The 25876-nt window shown below is 41.2% G+C and overlaps 1 protein-coding gene across 1 annotated transcript in view; it reads right to left on the reverse strand.

Annotated features, from left to right (window-relative positions):
* Nucleotides 1-23118, reverse strand: part of NEDD9 (neural precursor cell expressed, developmentally down-regulated 9) — a 101671-nt gene extending 78553 nt beyond the window's left edge. The window contains exon 1 of the mRNA XM_070747258.1: nt 22550-23118. Within this exon, the coding sequence (XP_070603359.1) occupies nt 22550-22561 (12 nt within the window). The 5' untranslated portion in view covers nt 22562-23118. The remainder of the gene's footprint in view (nt 1-22549) is intronic.
* Between the last annotated feature and the right edge of the window lie 2758 nt (nt 23119-25876).

The raw sequence follows: 25876 nt of genomic DNA on the forward strand, positions 1-25876 counted from the left end.
ATGGATGGATGGATGGATGGATGGATGGATGGATGGATGGATGGATGGATGGATAGATGGATAGAAGGATAGATAGATAGATAGATAGATAGATAGATAGATAGATAGATAGATAGATAGATAGATAGATAGATAGATAGTCATAAATATGAACCAGTTGCCAAGTGTCTGAATTTTGATCGTGGAACCATGGACAAGTTGCAACGGTTGTTGGTTGTTAAGTGTGAAAAACGGTCATAAGTCACTTTCTTCACTGCGGTTGTAACTTTGAAAAGTCACCAAGCAAACTACTGAAGACTAAATGTACTAAGTAAGTGGAATGACAGATTCTGGAAAGACAATCAAGTCATGCTTCACCCTTCCTCCCCTCCCTCCCTGCACCCTCCCTGTCTTCCCTTGTTTCTTTTGGGTCAATTTTGATCTACTTTGCCTTCCCTTCAAATGTGTTCTACTACATCCCTCAATCATCCTAATCTATATGGCCCTTAATCAGGTTGGCAGGAGACAACCAGAGGGCCACAAGTTTGGAAGAAGGCTAATATAATATTTTTGTTATTTATGTCGTGTTTGTAAGATATTTCACATCGAGAGTAATCCTTTTAAAATAACAAGTGATTTCCTTCCTTGCCATATCAAGATATGACGGTGTGACTGATGCCTCATCTTTGGCTGATCTCATTCACCATCCTTTATGTCTTGAGAGTCAGAGGGTAGTAATTAGGAATGTCAAGTGTAAACTTTGAGATAGTACATGCCATTCCTATGCCCGTTACAGAATTACGTGCTTGGGGGCATAGTTCCCTCTAAGCTGAGCAGTGAGCAATCGCTCACTTAAAAATCATCATCAACTCAGAGTTTTCCAAACCTGCCCAGAAGCCGAGAGGGAAAGAGTGAGAGGGAAGGAGAGAGAGAGGAAGAGAGAGAAACAGATAGAAAAAAGAGAGGAAGGAAAAGAGAAAGAAAAAGAATGGGAGTAAGGAAGAGAGAAAGAAAATCAAAATCTACTTTGAAACTAGCTCAACTATTTAAGTGGCATTTTGATATTGATAGAGTTGCCCTATTATGAGCTCACTGTTATAGATACACAGTACAATATTTTATTTTGAAATTCTCTGAGGCAAAACAGGGTGGGGTTTTTTTTGGTTTGTTTGTTTGTTTGTTTGTTTATTATTTCTGTGCCGCCCAGGCCCAAAGGGACTGCCGCTCAGACACTATACTTTTCCACCCACCCACCCAAAAAATTAGAGGGAACACTGCTTGGGGGCTTTCATTCCCTTGGTTACCGAAAGGGGTTTTTTTTTAAAGCAGATTATTAGAAACACAGTCATTCTTCCTGGTGACATTGTTTTAATTTGCCTTGGCAGTGCAGACTTTGTATTTAAAGGAGTATGCAATCCAAATGGCAGGCATTACAAACCAATTTGTTTAAGTTTCTTTCCCCCCTACAAATTATCTAAAAATAGATAATTCGTAAGTTTCTGCAGTGGTAACCAGAAACTATGTAGATTGTGAACTGGTCACTTGGGAATTCTGTTTCTGATTCTTAATCACCCAACCAAGTTTCTCTACAGGAGATTTCTGGTATCTGCGCAATTGGCATGCAAAGTTTGTTTGAATATGATTGTGCTAGTACGCATAATCAACTGTGGTTGTATGCACATTTACTTTTCCCCATTCCAGGCTGCCCAAAAATGGAGCCTAAATTAATGCATTCTTGCTTGGGCTCCAGAAGTTCAAATGGGCCCATGAAAATATATTTCAAGGAAAAGAAATTGAGAAAAGGAATTAAATGTCTGTTAGTCATAAGGCCATTATTTAGGGATATAGGCACACAGGTCGCATACTGCAAAATGACTCTCGGGCATCTCCACTGAAAAGCATTTCTGACTGCAGAACCAAGGAAAGCTCTACAGAGCAACAAACAGTAACAGTACCAGAGTTGGAAGGGGCCTTGGAGGTCATCTAGTCCAGCCCTGTGCTCTTGCAGCAGACTTATACTATTTCTGATAAATGACTTTTCAAAAGCCTCCACAATTTCTGAAAGTGATTTGTTCCACTGGTTAATTGTTCCCACTCTTAGGAATTTTCTCCTTAGTTCTAGATTACTTTTCTTTCCTTGGTTAATTTCCACCAGCTGTTTCTTTATTTTATTTTATTTTATTATTTTATTTTATTTTATTTTATTATTTATTTATTTATTCATTCATTCATTCATTCATTCATTCATTCATTCATTTATTTAGATTTGTATGCCGCCCCTCTACCTGTGCAGCTGAAACTGGGCGAGGTGAGCAGATTCTGTTTTCTCTCAGGACATCTTTAGGGATGTTTCTTTCTGCTATGTGATGCTTCAGAGAAAGGACTCTAGAGGGTTGTTACCATGTCACAAAACATAGATGAGGCCTACAAGGAAGGATGTGAACCAGTGGTGGGTTGTTCCCGGTTCGGCCTGTTTCAGCAAACTGGTAGTGGCAGCGGCAAAAGGCTCCGCCCACCTGCCCAGGACGCTTCTGCGCATGTGCAGAAACATCCCACACTTGTGCGAACCTGCAGCGATGGGTTTTAGAACCCATTACTGAGGTAAACAAAGGATATTGTCATTCCAGGTTCCAGGCTTTGGAATCCTGGTTTTTCTCTGGTGGTTTGGGGGATAGATTGTAACCTATTTCTCATAAATTATTGAATTCCAGTATTAAAATAGCCCAGACAAAGATCAAGAATCCTCCGAGTTGTAGTCTCATAATATTTGAAGGGACATGAATTCCCACTCATCCTAATTAGAAGTCTCTGAACAATATTGGAGTTTTTGAAGCTACTTTCCCGTATTCACTTTCCCTGCAATTTATGACACACTGCCATCAGAATTTCAACAATGTATTGAGATTGTAAGATTAACAACAAAATCAACAAGCCCAAAGTCACCCAGTGACCTTCTGCCAGTGAAGGTGAACCAGAACCTGGTTCTTCTAGCTTCTAGTCCAACATACTAATCATTAGTAAGCACTCATTATCTGGACTGATGTAAACAAAAAATGTTTAATCTAAGTTTAAATAACTTAGATTAAGCAACAATTTTAATCTAAGTTTAAACAACTTAATTAAAGAGTTAAACAACTTGCCTTCTGCAAGTCAGCATAGATAACACAGGACAAACTTCTCACATACTCAGTACTTGCAAGACTGAGAAAGGCTGTAAGAGTAATCTTGACCAGGAAGAAAACAGACCTCCATAATCAACTCAAATTTATACATTTTAATTAAATTGTTTATCTGAAATATTTTAATTATTTTCCTTCAGGAACAAAGAAAGGCCTTCCACCACACAAACAGGAGCAATTCTATTTTTCCTGTTTCATTATAGAAGTAACTGGCAGAATTTCCAGATTATTAAATTGAATGGATTTGTCATTTGTTTAAGACTGCTTAAATCATATACAGTGGTACCTGTATTCGGGGTTCGGAAATTTTTTGCTTCTTCTTACAAACTTTTTTCGCCTTACGAACCCACTGCAGATCGCAAAATGGCGCTCTGCTGGGTGCCGCCGCCCGGATGTCACCTTTTGAAACATCCGGGGGGCTTCTCAGCGTTCTCCCAAACCCGAACCCGAACTTTTGCCGAACCTTTTGGGTTCGGGTTTGGGAGAACGGCGAGAAGCCCCCCAGCTGTTTCAAAAGGTGACAGCAGGGCGGCGGCACCCAGCGGAGTGCCATTTTACGATTTTTTTCCCTTGCACGCATTAATCACTTTTACATTGTTTCCTATGGGAAACATTGTTTCGTCTTACGAACTTTTCGCCTTACGAACCTCCTACCGGAACCAATTAAGTTCGTAAGATGAGGTATTACTGTATTTCATGACATGTACTACTACTATCACACGGGGGGGGGGGGGGGGGCGGGAGTCTCATTTCCCCCCCACTGTTTTGTAGTTTATAAGAACATTGCACATGAGATTTTGAAAGGGAAAATAGTAGGCAATACGTCCTATAAAGAATTTTAGCTGAATCAATAGGTTGATTAACTTTTCATCTGCGCTTCCTTGACTTAGACTGGGTTTACATGCTATATATACTACATGAATTGAATTACTATATGATATAAACCATGGTTTGTGGATTAGCATATTATGTGAACCCAGCCATTATAATAAATTACTACACCTTGGTTTATGTGTGAAGACATCTGCAAATTACTAACTTGTAGCAGTCATGCAATTGTAAAATAGTTCACTCTGATATCATTCACATGTCTATGTGATTATTGTTTATTATTGATTGCTTATTTGTATGCAGACTATCATTAAGTATTCTACCTTATGATTCTTGATGAACGTATCTTTTCTTTTAGGTACACTGAGAGCATATTATTATTATTATTATTATTATTATTATTATTATTATTATTATTATTATTATTATTATTATTTATTAGATTTGTATGCCGCCCCTCTCCGTAGACTCGGGGCGGCTCACAGCAATGATAAAAACAATATATAATGACAAATCTAATAGTTAAACTCTAAAATAACAATAATACATTTTTAAAAGTCTAAAAAACAAGGAACCCCAATATATAAAAAACATACATACAATCATATCATACACAGAAAACTACATAGGCAGGGGGAGGTGTTTCAGTTCCCCCACGCTTGACGACAGAGGTGGGTTTTAAGAACTTTACGAAAGGCAAGGAGGGTGGGGGCAGTTCTAATCTCTGGAGGGAGCTGATTCCAGAGGGTCGGAGCCGCCACAGAGAAGGCTCTTCCTCTGGGTCCCGCCAACTGACATTGTTTAGTTGACGGGACCAACTGGAGGAGACCAACTCTGTGGGACCTAACTGGTCGCTGGGATTCGTGTGGCAGAAGGCAGTCTCGTAGATACCCTGGTCCAGTGCCATGCACCAAGACAAATTCTATGTCCAATCACACTTGGCCAATAAAAAATTCTATCCTATCCTATCCTATTCTCCTGGGTTTGGGAATATTTACAATCTGTAGTTTTGTAGGTAGTTACTGCTTTGTCTACTGCAAGAATCATTATTCTTTCAGACTACACAAAAACTAGTACATTTCAATAACCAGAATTTGCATCTATTAGTGATTAATAGAAAATTGTTCCAGGATAATTTCATACCTCTATTTATCACAGAATATCTAAAAGCAAGATTATATGGAACTTTAAGTTAGTTTCCATAAATTAGTTTAAGGAGAAAAACCAGCAGAGTCTTACCAATTTCCTTGAGGCCAAAAAGGGATCACATTATTGTACTGTCCTTCTCTGGGAAACTTTCTTATGGTCTCTTGGTTGAAACAGAGAGGCAAATTTGGTCAGAGATGTGGAGGAACCCACCCAAACTGGCCCTGAAAACCTCTTGCTATTTGTATGTTATTCATGTATGAGTGGTTACGACACTAACTTCACAACCCTAATTTCTTCCCCTTTGGCCAGAAACATCCAGTGACTCCTCATTTATAGCTGCAGCTCCCAACATCTCCCAGAATATGGTGCGTACTGCAACTTCCCAAGTTACAATTTTCTGCCTTGGAAACGCACCCACAAATCACCCTCCCAAGGACAAATTACAGAGTAAGAAGGATTTAAGTACCAGAATCTGTGCCAAGCAGATGTCAGTAGACAGAGAAGTAACAAAAGGCTTGGGAAAATGCTGATATAAATCCTTTCTTCGGCTTCTGATAAAGTAGATCCTAGCTCAACTTTTTTTGCAGTTGGTAAAAATAAGATTAAAGGAATCCTTGAAGGTTTTACTTTGCTAGTTATGATCAACTTTAGGGGACGGCGCTTACCTCCAGCTCTTAGGTCTAATAAGAGCCAGTGCTGTCCAGAGAAGTTTCCGTGGTCATGTGATCAGCATATCACACCACAGCAAAGAGCTTATGGTGAAACATTGAACATCGTTACCTTCCTGCATGCTTATATATATGGTACCTATTCATCTACTTCCGTTTACATGCTTTCGAACTGCTAGGTTGGAGGTAGCTGCAATTTTTAAAATATTTTATTTCAGCCCCAAAGGGGATCACAACAGGTGATAAGATGATATAGGCTTCCAACCATGACTTAGGCATCTTACTTTCATTCAAAATTTTATTAAATAATTCCAATAGTCGATTTTCATATATATTTATAAAACTTTTATACATTTCTGATGGAAGCCCATCCGGACCTGGAGTCTTATTTTTTTTTTGTTTTCTGCAAGGCTTTTTGTAATTCTTCTCGTGTGATTTCCCTATTCAAATTAGTTCTAAGGTCCTCCATCAAATAAGGCAGCTGTTAGTTCAATAAATAATTTTTAACCTCTAATTTTCTAATTTTTTTCTTTTTTGTACAGTTTTTGGAAAAATCTTTGAATTATTATTATTTTCTTCCAATCCACAGTGAGTTTCCCCCTGTTCGTCCTCTAGTTGTTGGATTGTTCTCCTGGGTTTCCTTTTCCTTAACCTCCCGGTTTTATTAGCATGTTCAAAGTAATTTTGTTTCATTGCTTTTATATTGAGAGCTATTTCCTCCTGATTTATTAAATTAATTCTATGTTTTAATAAATTTCCAGACTCCTTATAGCTTTCATTTGCTGGGTCTTTCTGACACAGAGATTCTATATCTCCAAGTTCTTTCTGAAATTTGTTCATTTTTTTCTCTGTATAATTTATTTTTCTGTATTTGGTAAGCAATTGAGATACCTCTCAAGTATGCTTTCATTGCGTCCCATATGGTATATATAGATGTATCATCATTTAAATTCTCTTTAAAGAAAAAAAATAGCTCTTTCTCCATTTTGACTAAGTACTCTTTCTCCTGTAAGATACTTTAGTTTAAGGTCCACCTATTTCTGTTTTTAGAAGTACAGTGGTCCCTTGATTTTCGCGGGTTCGAACTTCGCAAAACGGCTATACCACGGTTTTTCAAAAATATTAATTAAAAAATACTTTGCTGTTTTTTTCCCGCCCAATGACATCATACATCTTCGCCAAACTTTCGTCCGCCTTTAATAAATATTTTTTTTAATAAACTTTAATAAATATGGTGAGTAATAATCTAAATGGTTGCTAAGGGAATGAGAAATTGCAGTTTAGGGGTTTAAAGTATTAAGGGAAGGCTTGTGATACTGTTCATAGCCAAAAATAGTGTATTTACTTCCGCATCTCTACTTCGCGGAAATTTGACTTTCGCGGGCGGTCTCAGAACGCAACCCCCGCGAAAATTGAGGGAACACCGTATTCTTCAAATTCAATAATATTGAATGGTGATCTGTCCACCTGTTACTTTGTATCTCCACATTTGCTGTCTGTGAAAGTAGAGCTAGGTTAGTCCATATCATATCTATACGAGACCAGGATCTACGTGGGTGTGAATAATAAGTACATTGCTGACTTTTTAAATTCAATTTCCTCCAAACATCATATAGGTCGAATTCCTTAGACATATCAATACAAGAATTTGGTAATTTCCGTCTAATATGTTTCTTACTTTTTCCTTTATAATCCAAATTAAGGTCAACAATTGCATTAAAATCACCTAGTATCGATGTTTTGCCAATTAATTTCATTTATTTTTCTATGTACTTTTAAATAAAATTTATTTTGCTTCTGATTGGGAGATAAATTCCTACTAACAAAATTTTACCCTTTTCCCCTCTTTAGCCTTATAAATCGGTGATTTTCAACCTTTTTTGAGCCATGGCACATTTTTTACATTTACAAAATCCTGGGGCACGCCACCAACCAAAATGACACAAAATGACACCCTAAGACACTCTCCTCTCTTTTTCCATCCCTATCCCCCCCCCCCCTTGTGTCTGTGTGTATACACACTCTTGAACCATTTCCAAAAACAGGTGAGGGCTGGGGTTATTTTCTTTCTTATTCTTTGGGTGCTTTTTATCATATGCTTTAAATCAAGAGTCACTTCTCTCTCTCTTTTGTTTCTCTCTCCTCTCATTCTCTGTCTCAATCATTTTCTCATTTCCCTCTTTTCCTCCCCTTTTTGCTCATTTCTCTCTCTCTCTCTCTCCCTTCCTCTCCTTTTCTCTCTTTCTTTCTTTCTTTCTCTCTTTCTTCCTTTCTCTCTCCTTCTCTCTCTCTCTCTTTCTTTCTATCTATCACTCTTGCTTTCTCTCTCTTTCTCTCTCTCTTGCTTTCTTTCTCTCTCTCTCTCACACACACTCTCTCTCTCAGCAAAAAGTTGTGAGAACGGAACCTGAGCTTCCTTCTTCGCGGCACACCTGACCATGTCTCGCGGCACACTAGTGTGCCATGGCACACTGGTTGAAAAACACTGTTATAAATTATCTTAGGATTTAAGCATTCTTTTATATACATAACAATTCCTTTTTTTTCTTATCTGTGCCGAGGCACAAAACATTTTTCCCAACTTCGGACATTCCAACAATTTATTATAATTTTCTTTTATATGAGTTTCTTGCATACATATAGCATCTAATTTTAGTTTACCTAATTCTAATAATACATGCTTTCTTTTTATGAAAGAATTCAAACCATTAATATTTGCAGCCAAAATTTTCATTTCACAACCTTTAACTTGATTATTGACTGTTAGATTTCTCGCCCTTGTCTCGATTGGCGTTCTAGCCCTGGCTCCTTGTCTTCCATTTCTTAATAGCTCTCCAGTCTCTCTGACCTCTCCCCCTTCTCCATTCGAGATTGTATCGCTACCTCTTTTTGATTTTGGTTTCCGATTTCTTCCCTGTTAAGAAATTCATTTTCTGCTAACAACATTTCATGAAGTTTTTGTGCTTTGTCTGTTGTGTCAATCTTATACTTTTTTTCTTTCCAGGTGACTAGCATTCCTTCAGGGACAAGCCACCTAAAAGAACACTGTTTCTATTGAATTGAAATGCATTGAAAGAAATTGGCATTTTCTCCTTTTTTTCTCTAATTCTGCGGGGAATTTTTTTTTTAAAAAAAATTGTATCTCAAAGATTCTCCTCTAAAAGTGTTCAATATCTCATCTCTTAATTGTCTCTTTAAAAGTCTTACGTGAATTTCTCTGGGATGTCAAAATCTTATTTGTTTGTTTGTTTGTTTGTTTGTTTGTTTGTTTATTTATTGATTGATTGATTGGATTTGTATGCCGCCCCTCTCCGGAGACTCGGGGCAGCTAACAGCATCAATAGTAATCTGATGTTAAAAACAATTAAAAGCCCATTAATATAAAAACCAAACATACATAAATACATACCATGCATACCCTGTTTCCCCGATAGTAAGACACCCCCGATTGTAAGACGTATCGGGGGTTTCAGGGGGGTCGGCTAATATAAGCCGTACCCCGAAAGTAAGACATATGTCTTACTTTTGGGGAAACACGGGGGTATTGCTGGGGGGGGGAGCCCGATGACGTCGCTTCCAAGCTCCCCGCGCGCCCCTTGCCTTCGCCTCGCCGCGGCGCCACCGCCTCTTCCCTGACTTGGCAAAGCGAAGGACGGCGCTGGTCTGAAGCGAGCCGAGCGGGCGGCGGCTTGCAGTGAAGGCGCTCGTCCCAGCAACCGAGTCCTGCCGAGGCTCGGCTGCAAGCGGCCAGCGAGGCCGACCAGCTCCGAGGCGAGCGGCCGGAGCTGCGCCCTCCTTCGCCCGCCTCCTTTCCGGCAGGCAGGTGGGGCTGCCCAACTGCGCAGAGCGGCTCCTCCCCTCCAGACACACGCTTCCCCGACACGCGTCTGTGGCTCCACGCGTGCACGCCGCTTGGAGCCCTGAGGTTGAACTTGGAAAAGGGCTCACGAGGCTCCTGTCCCGCGGCTGCCCTTCTGGACTCTGGGGAGATGCCTTCGGGAATGCGACCCTTTCAATTTTTTTCCAATGTAAGACATACCCCGAAAGTAAAACGTAGTGGGGCTTTTGGGGGTAAAAAGAAAGTAAGACACTGTCTTACTTTCGGGGAAACACGGTAGAATTGTAAAGGCCTAGGGGGAAAGAGTATCTCAATTCCCCCATGCCTGATGGCAGAGGTGGGTTTTAAGTAGCTTACGAAAGGCAAGGAGGGTGGGGGTAATTCTAATCTCTGGGGGGGGTTGGCTCCAGAGGGCCGGGGCCACCACAGAGAAGGCTCTTCACCTCGGTCCCGCCAAGCGACATTGTTTAGTTGATGGGACCCGCAGAAGATCCACTCTGTGGGACCTAACTGGTCGCTGGTATTCGTGCGGCAGAAGGCGGTCCCGGAGATAATCTGGTCCGGTGCCATGAAGGGCTTTATAGGTCATAACCAACACTTTGAATTGTGACCGAAAACTGATCGGCAACCAATGCAGACTGCGGAGTGTTAGTGTAACATGGGCATATTTGGGAAAGCCCATGATTGCTCTCGCAGCTGCATTCTGCATGATCTGAAGTGTAGCTTGTATTAATGACAGAAAACGTTTTATGGCCGCTAACAATCTTCCATCTTTTATTTGTCTTTCTTTTGCCTGGCCCAGTGTTTTTCAAACTTTAAGATCTGTAGATTTCAGCTCTCAAAAGTTTCCCAGCCAGCATGCTGGGAGTTAAAGTCCACACATCTGAAAGTTGCCAAGTTTGAAAAACACTGGATAGACTGTTCAGTCTAGAATTATATAACAATCTCCTTAGTTAGAACTGTTGATTTTTGCTCAATATAAAGAAGGCATTTTTTTAAATAAAATGGGCAAGTTCAAAGAAACCTGGTATTAAATAGTTTTATGAATTTGAGTTTTGTAACAAGAGAAATACTTAGAAATACTAAGCCACAGTGCATTGTTTATAACCAAAAGAGAATTTGTAATCGTACCAAAATATGCCAGATTTAATTAAGTGACTGCTGGGTTTGCACATCGTACTAAGACATAATGTACTTTGTTTGCTATTTTAGTATGTTGTGTATATCCAGCCAATTGCGGTTTATTCAGCGCTGCATGATTTAACAAACCATGGCTCACAATGCATGAATAATGAAATCGCTCTGGGTTTTAATGGGGCCATGAACTTCAAATTAGGTCTCCTATTTCTTTCCAATGACAGGTGTCCTGAACTGATGTGAAAGGCCTCTGAAATTTCGGAACAATTAAAATACCGAACAATTAAAACAAATGAACATCACTTGGATTGGGAAAACGCGGGCACTGAGTACAGCCTGAGTACAGACTTTAAGTGTGTGAAAACCTTAGCCGCAAAGAGCAAACATTTATGTGGGTACTCATCAGTTAGTCACTCCTAAGTAGATATGCCAATTTAACTTCAATCACTTGTCTGAACAATAAGAATCTATTGAGCAAACTTGGTTATTCAACCTGATTGGTTAAGATGAAATGATTTGACTCAGTTAGACTACTTTGGGAGGTTATCCCAAAAGCAAATTACACAGAAACCAGTAAATTGTAGTAGTCCCAAGTAAACTTGGTTGAATTCTTATATCACTTCAGTTAGGTTCACAAGCCTAAAAATAGAAAATTAAATCAGTGTTGTCTCCCAATGACATGACAGACACATCTATGTACCTTTCTTAGCAACAACATAGGCCTTCAAAGTAGTCCAGACCAGGAAAGCAAAACCAAGAATACTAATCTTTATTGTACGTTTAACTTTTCTAGATAAGAACCAGGTGTTCCAAGATTTTTTTTGCCTCTTCTCAAGAACCATTTTCCACTTACAAACCCGAGCCTCCGAAACTGTAACTGGAAAAGGTAGAGAGAAGCCTCCGTGGGGCCTCTCTAGGAATCTCCTGGGAGGAAACAGGGCCAGAAAAGGCGGGGAGAAGCCTCTGTGGAATCTCTCTAGGAATCTCCTGGGAGGAAACAGGGCCTCCACCCTCCCTGTGGTTTTCCTAATCGCACACATTAGTTGTTTTTACATTGATTCCTATTGGAAAAATAGCATCTTACAAACCTTTCTACTTAAGAACCAGGTCACAGAACGAATTAAGTTCATAAGTAGAGGTACCACTGTACTAAGGAGGGGCTCTTTCTGAGATACTTTCTCCACCTCAAACCTGCTTTGGACTCAGATTTCTTTTACCAGACTGTTGCAGTGTTTCTTCACCTGGGCAATCTGAAGATGTGTAGATGCCAATCAACTCCAGAATTTTGGGAGTTGAAGTCCACATATCTTCAAGGTGCCAAGGCTGAGCAACACTGGACAGCTGTCAAAACTGTTGCTCCTCTTCCAGTACCTCAAGTTATTGTCACAGCTCATTACATCTAGTTTATGATCCTCAAATTTCCTGGTGATCTTCCATCCACGTTTTAGACAATCTGATGCTGATTAGCTTTTCAAAATCAAGTCAGATTGGCTAAATGTCATAATTCTAAGAGCTGCAATTCTTAGAGTACTATACTGCTTATCTTGAAGTATGTTGAATTCAGCACAAAATTGTCTGATTAATCCAAGCATATAAACTGGTCAACATTATACATGTTAGCCATATACTAAGATATATGAAAATATACTTGTCATTAATTATAGTAATGACAGCTGTTTACAAAAACGGTTTCCACTGTATCAGATCAAAACATTGCCTGAAATCAGAATTTAGAAGAATTCGAAATCTGCAGTTGCTTGGGAGAATGGAACCAAGCCAGAATTAGGCCATGTTGCATTAGGTGAAATATTTTCATACTATATACTGGATATAGCCCAGTAATCTGAGAAGCTTGATAAAGCTGGCCTTTCAGTAGGATTGATGGCTCAGTCCTTCTCAGGCCATTCTTTCTAAAAAGTGCATTCACCAAACCATAACATGAAAAAAGGGCAATTTTCCCTTTGTCCTATTTCTTACATATGAAAAGACTTAGCCTATGCCAACAAGCCGAGACATATGCTATGCAATATTCCTTTCAGAGATAAAAGGAATAGAATTTCCATTTGAAAAGGACCTCAAAGCACAATGTTAATCCAGACTATGCTAGAATTGGGAGGCTCCAGAATTCAGATAGAAAGCAGAGATTCTGGATGAATGGCACCCACTCCCGTTTCAGGTTTTGAACACTGCAAAGAACAGCGTGAAGATACAACCTGTTCCTCTTCTCTCCCACTTCTGCCTTCCCACCATTTTATGTCTTTTGGCCTGCTGAATAATGAGAGAGAAGGGTATGCCGCAGTTTTCTTCCATGATCTTATTAACCGCACTAAACTTGACTGTAAAAAACATGATTTTAACAATCGAATTATCGAAGCGTGGAACTCTTTACCAGACTCAATAGTGTCCACCTCCAACCCCCAACATTTCTCCCTTAGGCTATCCACGATTGACCTCTCCAAGTTCCTAAGAGGCCAGTAAGGGGCGTACATAAGTGCACTGGTGTGCCTAACGTCCCCTGTCCAATTGTCTTTCCTTTATGTCATATATCATATATATTTTCTTCCTCTCATATACTTTCTCTTCTATATTACATATTATCTTTATATATACTACCCAGTCTACTCTCTTCCATATGTATTGTGTATTGGACAAAGAATAAATAAATGAATAAATACCGTAAATAAATAAATGATCTTCCAGAAGCCAACTTTGGGGAATTCCTAATCTTTCTCACCTAATTACAGTATATCGATAGGAAAGATGCAGTTCATAGGCCTCACATGATGACCCCTTCTAAATTGATGCTGGGTGGTGGTCACTGGCTGACATTAGTCACAAATTGCTGACCATTAAGCCATGCAATGTCCACTCAGTTTCAATACATAGCACGTGTAATACAGTATGTAATGGTATATGAAAAAAGTTGAGCACCTCTCAAATACCCCTAGAAGAGAAAAGCAAAAGGCAAGAGAATTGCTCATTTGTGTAATATTACAACATCACTACCCAGTTCCTGTAGCCTCCAACCATCCAATTTGAAAAGCAAAGATTAACAAATTAGGGGTCAGCAACAAAAATAATTCCACTCTCATTTGGGATATGTCCACATCATGTCTGAGTAAATGAGTAGTCTGTCCTTTCCAAGTTACAGTAACAATTCCTCTGTCTTCCTTCTATTTTTTCTGGATGCTTGTGATCAAATCAGCTCCTGTTTGGAGAATATCCTGGGCTATGCTATGACAGGGTTCCCCACTGTTCTAAACAGAATTGGGTGGCTGGATTTAACTTCTATCTATCTATCTATCTATCTATCTATCTATCTATCTATCTATCTATCTATCTATCTATCTATCTATCCATCCATCCATCCATCCATCCATCCATCCATCCATTCAATTTTTATGCCGCCCTTCTCAGGGCGGCTTACAACATGTTAGCAATAGCACTTTTTAAACAGAGTTAGGCTATTGCCCCCACAATCTGGGTCCTCATTTTACCCACCTCGGAAGGATGGAAGGCTGAGTCAACCTTGAGCCGGTGATGAGATTTGAACCGCTGACCTTCAGGTCTACAGTCAGCTTCAGTGGCCTGCAGTACGGCACTCTACCTGCTACGCCACCCCAACTCTAGGTCTCAAAGTATGACTGGAAATAACAAGGATTGTGAGAAACAGAAAAAGCACAGTACAGTACCAAACCACAGACCTACAATGGGCCCTAGAAGACACACCAACCCTAAAGATACCAATTGTTGGCCCCAGTACTAGGGCAAACTGCAGGTAGGCAAGGGAATCTTATGATTGCAACTGCTTGAAGTTCCTCTCAAGAAATGGGAAGAGGCACTTTTAGTAAAATTACAGAAAAAAAGCCAATTACATTATTCCTAACCAGTTTTTTGCAACCTATGGTGTTGCAAATAGGCTGGCCCACAGCTTCAGCATGCACCAATGACATGATAGTGGTAATAATCCAATATCTCTGAATGATACCAGCCTAGAGAAAATTGCATTAGTTTCATGGATGTTTCCTATTGTCCTTCAAGGATCTTTCTGCCAATTTTCTGGTAATCATGCAATAACTGCAATAGCTGCGCAGTTATTATAATTTTCAAGTGTCTACTTAATGTGCAATTTGCATGTACCTGGTAAATTCTGAAAATGCATGAATATACAGTGATACATCATCTTACAAACTTAATTGATTCCGGGACGAGGTTTGTAAGGTGAAAAGTTTGTAAGACGAAACAATGTTTCCCATAGGAATCAATGGAAAAGCGATTAATGCGTGCAAGCCCAAAACTCACCCCTTTTGCCAGCCGAAGCGCCTGTTTTTGTGCTGCTGTGATTCTCCTGAGGCTCCACTCCATGGGAAACCCCACCTTTGGACTTCCGTGTTTTTGTGATGCTACGATTTCGCTGAGGCTCCCCTCGCTGGGAAACCCCACCTCCGGACTTCCATTGCCAGCGAAGCGCCCGTTTTTGCGCTGCTGGGATTCCCCTGCAGCATCACAAAAACACGGAAGTCCGGAGGTGGTGTTTCCCATAGAGGGGAGCCTCAGGGGAATCCCAGTAGCACAAAAACGGCCGCTTTGCTGGCAACAGAAGTTCGGAGGCGGGGCATCCCATTGGCGGTGGCTTGGGTTTGTAAGATGAAAATAGTTTGGAAGAAGAGGCAAAAAAAATCTTAAACCCCGGGTTTGTATCTCGAAAAGTTTGTGTGACGAGTGGTTTGTAAGACGAGGTACCACTGTATATTGCTCATATTTATCTTTAAGCATGAATCTATGTACTATTAAAACCCTTGTGTCCATTTGAATATTGCATCACAGTGGAACAAAGGCAACAATTTTTGAATCACAATCTATCACAAATGGGTTAACTTACAAAATGCACCCAAAATCTGAGACCCATGACTCCTGAAAGATTAAAATCTGGAAATGTTTTTGACCACTTTTGTGCTACCATGGTCAGTTGAAGTCACGTTTTTGTCATTTCCAACACTCTCTGCCAGCTTTCTAGAAGAAAAGTCAATGGGGAAGCCTGCAGGAAGTTGGAAGTCACTCCCATTCCCATTGCATCTGCCAAATAGGCACAGTCATTAGACATAAGAAAATATCTCCAAAGCAGGGATGGGGTTTGGATCATTTTGATGCCAGTTTGCTCAGGGTTGTGCCGGGTGCGCGTGCACACCTCTGCAGCAATCAAACAGCAGCTGCGCATACGCAGAAATTAGCTTCTGTGCATGAGCAGAAGCAAATCTAAGATGGCGGTGCCACAGACAGGCACCAACAGAACCACCTCCATGACATCATTGCCAATTTACTAATGGTTCAAAAACTGGTTAGAATGGTAGGAACCAATCTTTGACCTGAAGTAGTGGATCATGGCTTATCTAATTGATACTGTTATTTATTTTCTTTTTTTCTTTCTTTCTTTCTTTCTTTCTTTCTTTCCTTCTTTCTTGCATATGCAAGCTCCTCCTATCATCAGTCTCCTAGAAGTAACACAAAGTTATATACTGAATATATAATGAAAGTTTATCTATAGCTGAAGACTTACACTCCCCCCCCCAAGATAATGTTAACATTTTTGTGATTAAGACTTCTGAACACATCTCCTGGATTTGTGTTGCCTTGATAAGCTTCCTATCCCACATCCTTGTTGATTTTAAGAAAATAAGATTGCAGTAGCTGTATTTGCTAAATTCATATTCCAGGTGTACTCCCATGTCTTTCCAGATCAGTGTTTGTCAAACTTGGCAATTTTAAGATGGGTGGACTTCAGTACCCAGAATTCCCTAGCTGGCTAAAAGTTGCCAAGTTTGAGAAAGGCTGTCCTAGATTCTACTCAGGGAAATTTTAGAGAATTCTACTTCAGCAGCAATCAGTTTACCTATTTGTAAATGTATATATTGATGTCAATGGGATTTCTGAGCAAGCATGCACAAATTTAAAATAATAAAATAAGTTTGGAAAGACAATAAATTATTCTGATTGGAATGAACAGATATCTAGTAAAACATTTGAAATTCCAGTGAATGAAATTATAGCTCCTTTATTAAAAGGATAACAAATGCAATTTACATAAGGAATTTAGTGTAGAGAAATCATAACAATCATCCCTTGCTCTCTTGAGTCCAGATGTCGTGGATTACAAATCCCAACATCCACTACCAAGGCCTGAAATGCCAAAAAAGTATAGTCCATCACATCTAGAAGCATCAGATCGAGGAAGTTAGCACTTTGCCCCACTGTCCATTAAAGCATTTCTACTTAAAGTAAACAAGCAATTATTCTGCAATTAAACAGTACTGCTTATCAAAACGTGATATTTCACTGAGGGGAAAACATATTTTATACACTTACTTGCACAAGACAAGGTAAAATTCTATCTCCTCTCAAGTCAACAACTGATTATGTCACAAAAACTATTTTCTTAAGTACCATGAAACAAAATCAGAAAAGCCAAAGAAACGCTTCAAGTCAAAGCTTGAATGGCTCCCAATCTAATCTTTTTATCATTTTTGCTTTGTTATGCTTGTTGTTGTTATGTCCAACAACAAGTTGTGGAATTGGTTATGACCTATAAAGCCCTTCATGGCATCGGACCAGAATATCTCTGGGACCGCCTTCTGCCGCACAAATCCCAGCAACCAGTTAGGTCCCACAGAGTTGGCCTTCTCTGGGTCCTGTCGACTAAACAATGTCGTCTGGCGGGACCCAGGGGAAGAGCCTTCTCTGTGGCGGCCCCGACTCTCTGGAACCAACTCCCCCCAGATATCAGAGTCGCCCCCACTCTCCTTGCCTTTCGCAAGCTCCTTAAAGCCCACCTCTGTCATCAGGCATGGGGGAATTGAAATTTTCCCTTCCCCCCTAGGCTTATAGAATTTATACGTGGTATGCTTGTATGTATGATTAGTTCTTTAAATTGGTTTTTTTAGATTATTTTTAATATTAGATTTGTTTACATTGTCTTTTTATTGTTGTTAGCCGCCCCAAGTCTTCGGAGAGGGGCGGCATACAAATCTAATAAATGAAATGAAATGAGTTGTGTCCAACCCATCATGACCCCATGGACAACGTTCCTCCAAGCCTTCCTGTTCTCTATAATCCCCTGGAGTCCATTTAACCTCATGCCTACTGCTTCAGTGACTCCATCCAGCCACCTCATTCTCTGTCATCCCCTTCTTCTTTTGCCCTCAATCCTTCCCAGCACTAGGCTCTTCTCCAGTGAGTCCTTATTTCTCAGCATTAGAGTGTCATCTTCAGGATGTGGCCTTCTAAAGAGCAGTCAGGGTTGATCTCCTCTAGGACTGACCAGTTTGATCACCTTGCAGTCCAAGGGACTCGCAAGAATCTTCTCAAGCACCATAGTTTAATGGCCTTGATATTTTGGCACTCAGCCTTCCTTATGGTCCAACTTTCACAGCTATACATTGCAACTGGGAAAACCATAGCCTTGAATATATGAACTTTTGTTGGCAGGGTAATGTTTCTGCTTTTTAATATGCTGTCTGGATATGCCAAAGCTTTCCTTCCCAGGAGCAAACATCTTTTAATTCTGTGGCTATAGTTCCCATCTGCAGTGATCTTGGAGCCCAGGAAATTAAAATCTATCACTACCTCCATTTCTTCCCCATTTATTTGCCAGGAATTGAGAGGGCCAGATGCCATGATCTTAATTTTCTTTTTTCTTTTATGTTTTCTTTATTAAGTTTCTGTTACAGATCTTACCCATTTCATCATTTCCTTATATTTCCATTTTTACATTTTATATAGTTACATTTATATACTTATATTCATGTATCAATCAGTTTGTATTTACCTTTGCAAATTATTCGTTACATTGTATATCTTTATCTGTTTTTGTATGCCTTTATACATTGTATCACTTTTCCATATTTCTATTTTCCAGTCAATTGTACCATAGATTCCAAGTATTATAATACAGTGTTCCCTCGATTTTCACGAGGGATGCGTTCCGAGACCACCCGCGAAAGTCGAATTTCCGCAAAGTAGAGATGCGGAAGTAAATACACCATTTTTGGCTATGGACAGTATCACAAGCATTCCCTTAACACTTTAAACCCCTAAATTACCATTTCCCATTCCCTTAACAACCATTTACTCACCATTATTACTGGTATTCACCGTTGAATAAGACACTTAGTAATCCTGATATTTATAAACATAATTATTTATTAACAATAATTATTTTTTTTGTTATTTATTTGCAAAAATTATTAGTTTGGCGATGATGTATGACGTCATTGGGTGGGGAAAACCGTGGTATAGAAAAAAAACCCGTGAAGTATTTTTTAATTAATATTTTTTGAAAAACCATGGTATAGGCGATTCGCGAAGTTTGAACCCGTGAAAATCGAGGGAACACTGTATTCCAAATCGTTTATTCCCTTAATTTCCATGGTCATTTTGTCCATTTCAGCACATTTAAAAATTTTATCAATTATATTATTTTCTGATGGTATCCATTTATTTTTCCAGAGTTGGGGATCTCAATTTTCTTAATGTTGAGTTTCAAGCCAACTTTTGAACTCTTCCTTTATCCACATCAAGAAACTCTTTAGTTCCTCTTCACTTTCTGCCACTAGAATGGTATCATCTGTATACAGTGGTACCTCAAGATACGAACCCCTCGTCTTACGAACAACTCGTGATACGAACCCGGGGTTCAGAAAATTTTTGCCTCTTCTTACGAACTTTTTTTGAGTTACGAACCGGCGTTTGGAGACTGCTGGGAAGCCGCGCGACTGTTTTAAAAGGTGACAGCCGGGCGGCGGGGCTTCCCAGAAGCCTCCTGAACGCCGGTTCGTAACTCGAACAAAGTTCGTAAGAAGAGGCAAAATTTTTCTGAACCCCGGGTTCGGTTCGGGAGGTTGCTGGGAAGCCCCCCCAGCCCGGCTGCCACCTTTTAAAACAGCCGCGCGGCTTCCCAGCTGTCTCCCGAAGCCGAACGCGGAAGTTCGGCTTTGGCGTTCGGCTTCGGGAGACAGCTGGGAAGCCGCGCGGCTGTTTTAAAAGGTGACAGCCGGCCTGGGGGGCTTCCCAGCACACCCCTGAACCCCGAACCCGGGTTCGGGGGGGTGCTGGGAAGCCCCCCAGGCCGGCTGTCACCTTTTAAAACAGCCGCGCGGCTTCCCAGCAGTTGCTGAAAGCCGTTTTTTTTGCGGGGGGGGGGGGGGGTTTGGTTGCACGGATTAATTGACTTTACATTGTTTCCTATGGGAAACAATGTTTCATCTTACGAACCTCCTCCTTGCACCAATTAAGTTCGTATCATGAGGTATTACTGTATTGTCAGTTTTGCTTAGGCAACATTAATACAGGTAGTCCTTGATGTATGACCACAATTGAGTCCAACGTTTTTTTTTGTTAAATGAGTTTTGCCCCATTTTATGACCTTCCTTGCCACAGTTGTTAAGTGAATCACTGTAGTTGATAAGTTAGTAACCCAGTTGCTACATGAATCTCTGTTTCCCCATTGACTTTGATTGCCAGAAGATTGCAAAAGGTGATCATGTGACCTTGGAACACAGCAAGGGTCATAAGTTTGCCAAGCATCTAAATTTTGATTACAAGAGTATGGAAGTGCTTCAAGTCATAACTGTGAAAAAAGGGTCATAAGTCACTTTTTTCAATGCAGAGTGGTCACTCTGAACGGTCACTAAATAAAACAGTTGTGAGTCAAAGACTACCTGTAGATTGATTCCCAAGTAAGCAGAAGATGTTTATAACTAACTGCATTGCTTCTCTTTCAACTGCGCATTCAAGACTGATTTACATGGTTTTATGAGGGATTTGTCATATTTTTACCTTGCGTCTTAGTCAGAAAAGTTAAACATTTGCTACGCTTATGACAACACTGAGCCAACAGACTTATTTGCAAGTAATAAAGTTGGCAGCATGATGCATATCAAGTTCCTTAGTTCAACAGGATTTAGACTTAGATAAAGGGCATTGCGTGGGACTTATTTGATGCAATGTGCTTGACTCAGAAACCATGTGAGATTTTATTCTTAAAAGGAACATTGCTCCAAGGGAAGCAAAAATGATGCCAATGCCCAACATATGTTGGTATCTCACGAGCTAAAAAACTTCCCACGTTGGAAGCGATAAAAGCAAAATGCGTCCCTCCTCAAAGTTTAGACCAGCCTTTCTCAGCCCTGGCGCTCCTCCCAATGCAGGCAACTACCATTTAACATAGAGAAAATGACTAGGGGGTGCATGGTACCACTATTCCACTATTTGAGGGGCTGCCACAAAGAAGACAGGGGCTGACTTATTTTCCTCATAAGAAACAAGAGATGGAAACTAATCAAGAAGAGAAGCAACCTGGAACCAAGAAGAAACTTCCTAAAAGTGAGAACAATGCACCAGTGGAACAGCTTGCTTTCCATAAGTCGTGGGTGCTTTCATCAACTGGAGGTTTTTAAGACTAGACAGCCACTTGCGTGAAATGGTATATATATATATGGTCCCCTGCTTGAGCAGGGGATTGGACTAGAACAGTGTTTCCCAACCTTGGCAACTTGAAGAGATCTGGACTTCAAGTCCTAGAATTCCCCAGCCAGCACTCTTCAAGTGTTGGTTATGACCTATAACGCCCTTCATGGCATCAGACCAGAATATCTCCGAGACTGCCTTCTGCCGCACGAATCCCAGCGATCGGTTAGGTCCCACAGAGTCAGCCTTCTCCAGGTCCCGTTGACCAATGTTGTTTGGCGGGATCCAGGGGAAGAGCCTTCTCTGTGGCGGCCCCGACCCTCTGGAACCAGCTCCCCCAGAGATCAGAATTGCCCCCACCCTCCTTACCTTTTGTAAGCTCCTTAAAACCCACCTCTGTCGTCAGGCATGGGGGAATTGAGATATTTCTTCCCCCCCAGGCCTATACAATTTATGTATGGTATATTTGTGTGCATGTTTGGTTTTTAATAAGGGTTTTTAGTTATTTTAAATATTAGATTTGTTATACGTTGTTTTATTATTGTTGTTAGCCGCCCTGAGTCTATGGGGAGGGGTGGCATACAAATCTAATAAATAAATAAATAAATAAGATGCCAAGGTTGGGAAACACTGGACTAGAAGACCTCAAAACGGTTGATCAGTGGAACAGCTTGCCTCCAGAAGTGGTGAATGCCCCAACACTGGAAGTTTTTAAGCAGATGTTGGTTGGATAACCATCTGCCTGAAGTAGTGGAGGGTTTCCTGCCTAAGCAGGGGGTTGGACTAGAAGATCTCCAGGGTCCCTTCCAACTCTGTTGTTGTTGTTGTTGTTGTTGTTGTTGTTGTTATCATCATCATCGTCGTCATTGTTATTATTGTCACCTCCAAGGTCCCTTCCAGCTCTATTCCGAATTGAGCTGAAATTCCACCGGAGGCGGAGAGCATCTTGCAAGGCGCCAGGTCGGAAAAACTCCGCTTTTTAAAAGGCGGGAATAAAGTCAACCTGAAAAGTGTCCCGGCACCAAGGTAGCAAGCCACAGCGAAGCTCCCGCTTTCACACCCACCCTTAGTTTAAATTCCCCCCGCGAGAACGTTGCTTTGACAGACCGGTTTGCAACAGCGAAGCTGCCCTCGGCACCATCCGGGGCGCTCGCTCCGTCCTTTCCTTCCGAGATGTATCCGAAGCGGAGTCGGTCCTTCTTTTGCAACCAGCAGCTGGAAAGTTGCTCACTCACACACACACACACACAAGCCTGTGCGTGCACACCCACACACAACACACATCGGCCCGGCGATCTCTTCCTTACCTTGTACTTCATGCTCGCGGGCGCGCGCGGGCGCGCTTGGAATGTGGGGGGGAGGTTGTCGGTCTCTGCTCGGCGAAATTCGGGTCGATTTACAGCCAGCAGCTGGCGCGAGCCGAGCGCTCCATTTCCCCGCGCTGTAAATAAAGAGCCGCCGAGGATGCGCAGCCCGGCGTGCCAAAGAGCGCCTCGCACGCAAAGGCCGCCGCTCCCGCTTCCTCTCTAGCCAGTCTGAGCTCATTGTTTTTGCTCGCAGCGGGCAAAACGCTCGGCTCATTTGCATACCGGCCCGTGATTGGCGAGAAAGCCAGCCCGAGCGCAGGAGGGGGGGGGGAGGTGGCAACGACGTGGACGTCGCCCCGCCCTCCTCTTTCTCTCTCTCTCACCCCCCCCCCCCCCCAAATACGGGACGCCGCTTTTAGGGTTTGAGGGCGAAAGGCGTCCGAAGTTTTGTTCCAAAACCGTAATATAAAGTATAATAAAGTTTTCAATATCCTGGCCCTGGCATCTGTTACTTAGAAACTCCGTCCGAGTTTCTTGCAAATGTTGCGGCGTTAGAAACCGCAATTTCCTCTCAGGGATCTTCAAACTTGGCAACTTTAAGACTTGTGGACTTCAACTCCCAGAATTCTCCAGCCAGCTAGGAGAATTCTGGGAGTTGAAGTCCACAAATCTTAAACCTATGTCTCCTGGAGAATTCTGGGAGTTGACGTCCACAAGTCTTAAGCCTATGTTGCCTGGAGAATTCTGGGAGTTGAAGTCCACAAGTCTTAAGCCTATGTTGCCTGGAGAATTATGGGAGTTGAAGTCCACAAGTCTTAAGCCTATGTTGCCTGGAGAATTCTGGGAGTTGAAGTCCACAAGTCTTAAGCCTATGTTGCCTGGAGAATTATGGGAGTTGAAGTCCACAAGTCTTAAACCTATGTTGCCTGGAGAATTCTGGGAGTTGAAGTACACAAATCTTAAACCTATGTTGCCTGAAGAATTCTGGGAGTTGAAGTCCACAAGTCTTAAACCTATGTTGCCTGGAGAATTCTGGGAGTTGAAGTCCACAAGTCTTAAACCAATGTTGCCTGGAGAATTCTGGGAGTTGAAGTCCACAAGTCTTAAACCAATGTTGCCTGGAGAATTCTGGGAGTTGAAGTCCACAAGTCTTAAACCTATGCTGGGTAGAGAATTCTGGGAGTTGATGTCCACAAGTCTTAAAAGTTGCCAATTTTGAGGATCCCTGCCTTAGTCCCAGGGAGCTATGGCTAGGAAAGTTAGATGTGCGGTCATTGCTCACTCAGCCTTCTCCGCCTTGGCTCAAGGGGCCATTTTAGAAGAAAAGAGATCTGGCTTGGTCAGTCTTGGTGGTTGGCTCATTCAATTCTCACCCAATCTTTTGCACAGACTCTCCTTTGTGACCGAAGGAGGAAAAATACCAGTTCTCACAAGAAGTGTACAAAACCTGATTTAAAGCCCAGCCCAAAATGTCAAAGGAAATGCTCCTTTTTAAAGCGAAACTCTGACAGGAAACCGCTGACTTCAACTCCCAGGCCCTCATTTGTCAAACGGAACGCGAGGTCCAAACAACTTCGTGTTTCTCAGTCTCTTTAAAACTTAAAACGTGTGGCAACTTTAAAATGTGTGGACTTCAACACTTAGACTTGCCCACACTGAAATAACAGATCGGGAATCAACAGGTGGCTGAAGCGATGGTCTGATACTTGATACCTGGACAAAATTAACCCCAGGTTAGTGTGTTGTGGAACAGCTAACACATACAAAATTAGTTAAAAAGTGGTTCTGGGAGAGACCACATCAGTTTTTCTATAGACAAAAGTCTGGTCTTATAAAGAACCACCAAATCACATCTACGGTATGGCTTTATTCAACTTTTTCTCACAGCCCCAGGGTACCTCTGCCCACAAGGTTAATTAATTAATTAATTAATTAATTAATTATTATTATTATTATTTTTATTTATTTTGTCCAATACACAATGAGGGTTTTAGTGTGTGTGTGTGTGTGTGTATTAAAATACATGTTGAAGGTTATAGAGGAGATACTCATAGTAAAATATATCTAAGAAATAATAGAAAAGAAGATATAGTAATAGAACATATCAATGAAAGAATAGAAGAAGAGATATAGGAATAGAAGAAAGGTATAAGAGATATAGGAGAGCAATAGGACAGGGGACGGAAGGGCAACCATAGATAATCTAAGGGTAAAGTGTTGGGGGTTTGGGGATGACACTATGGAGTCCGGTAATGAGTTCCACGCTTCGACAACTCGGTTACTGAAGTCATATTTTTTACAGTCAAGTTTGGAGCGGTTATTATTAAGTTTAAATCTGTTGTGTGCTCTTGTGTTGTTGTGGTTGAAGCGGAAGTAGTCGCCGACAGGCAGGACGTTGCAGCATATGATCTTGTGGGCAATACTTAGATCTTCTTTAAGGCGTCTTAGTTCTAAATTTTCTAGGCCCAGGATTGAAAGTCTAGTCTCGTAGGGTATTCTATTGCGAGTGGAGGAGTAAAGGGCTCTTCTGGTGAATTTACTTTAATCAGACTGTCACAATTGCAGATATGTTGGGTTGCAAGCAGTGTTCCCTCTAATTTTGTTTGGGGGGTGGGCGGAAAAGTATAGTGTCTGAGCGGCAGTCCCTTTGGGACTGGGCGGCACTCTTTCCCTCTCACTCTTTCCCTCTCGGCTTCTGGGCAGGTTTGAAAAACTCTGAGTTGATGATGATTTTTAAGTGAGCCATTGCTCACTGCTCAGCTTAGAGGGAACTATGGTTGCAAGTCTACAAGTTAAAGATGGAAAGTTGTGAAGGGCTTTGAGTTAGTAGATTATGGATCGCTTTTCACAGGGACTTTGTGTGGCTCGAGATTTATACATTCTCATAATGTGCACTAAAGTCAGGAACCAAGTCATTTAACCACTGTGGGGTGGCGCAGTGGTTAGAGTACAGCTACTTCAGCTAACTGCTAGCTGTTGTTCAGCAGTTCAAATCTCACCACCGGCTCAAGGTTGACTCGGCCTTCCATCTTTCCGAGGTGGGTGAAATGAGGACCCAGATTGTTGGGGGGGAAATGCTGATTCTGTAAACTGTTTAGAGAGGGCTGTAAAAGCACTATGAAGCAATATATAAGTCTAAATGCTGTTGCTATTGCTATTTACTTGGTCTTTTATTCTTACACTGTTGGACGATAGCAAATCTAGCCTTATCACTTTGGCAACCCAGTTCTGAACAAGCTCTTATAAGAGTATAAGAACAACTCTGCTGAATCAAATGAAGGCCCTTATTCATCCAGATTTGTTTCCCAACAAGCTACAATTTTGGGA

Source organism: Erythrolamprus reginae, chromosome 3, assembly GCF_031021105.1.
Source record: "Erythrolamprus reginae isolate rEryReg1 chromosome 3, rEryReg1.hap1, whole genome shotgun sequence".
NCBI classification, from domain to species: Eukaryota; Metazoa; Chordata; class Lepidosauria; order Squamata; family Dipsadidae; genus Erythrolamprus; species Erythrolamprus reginae.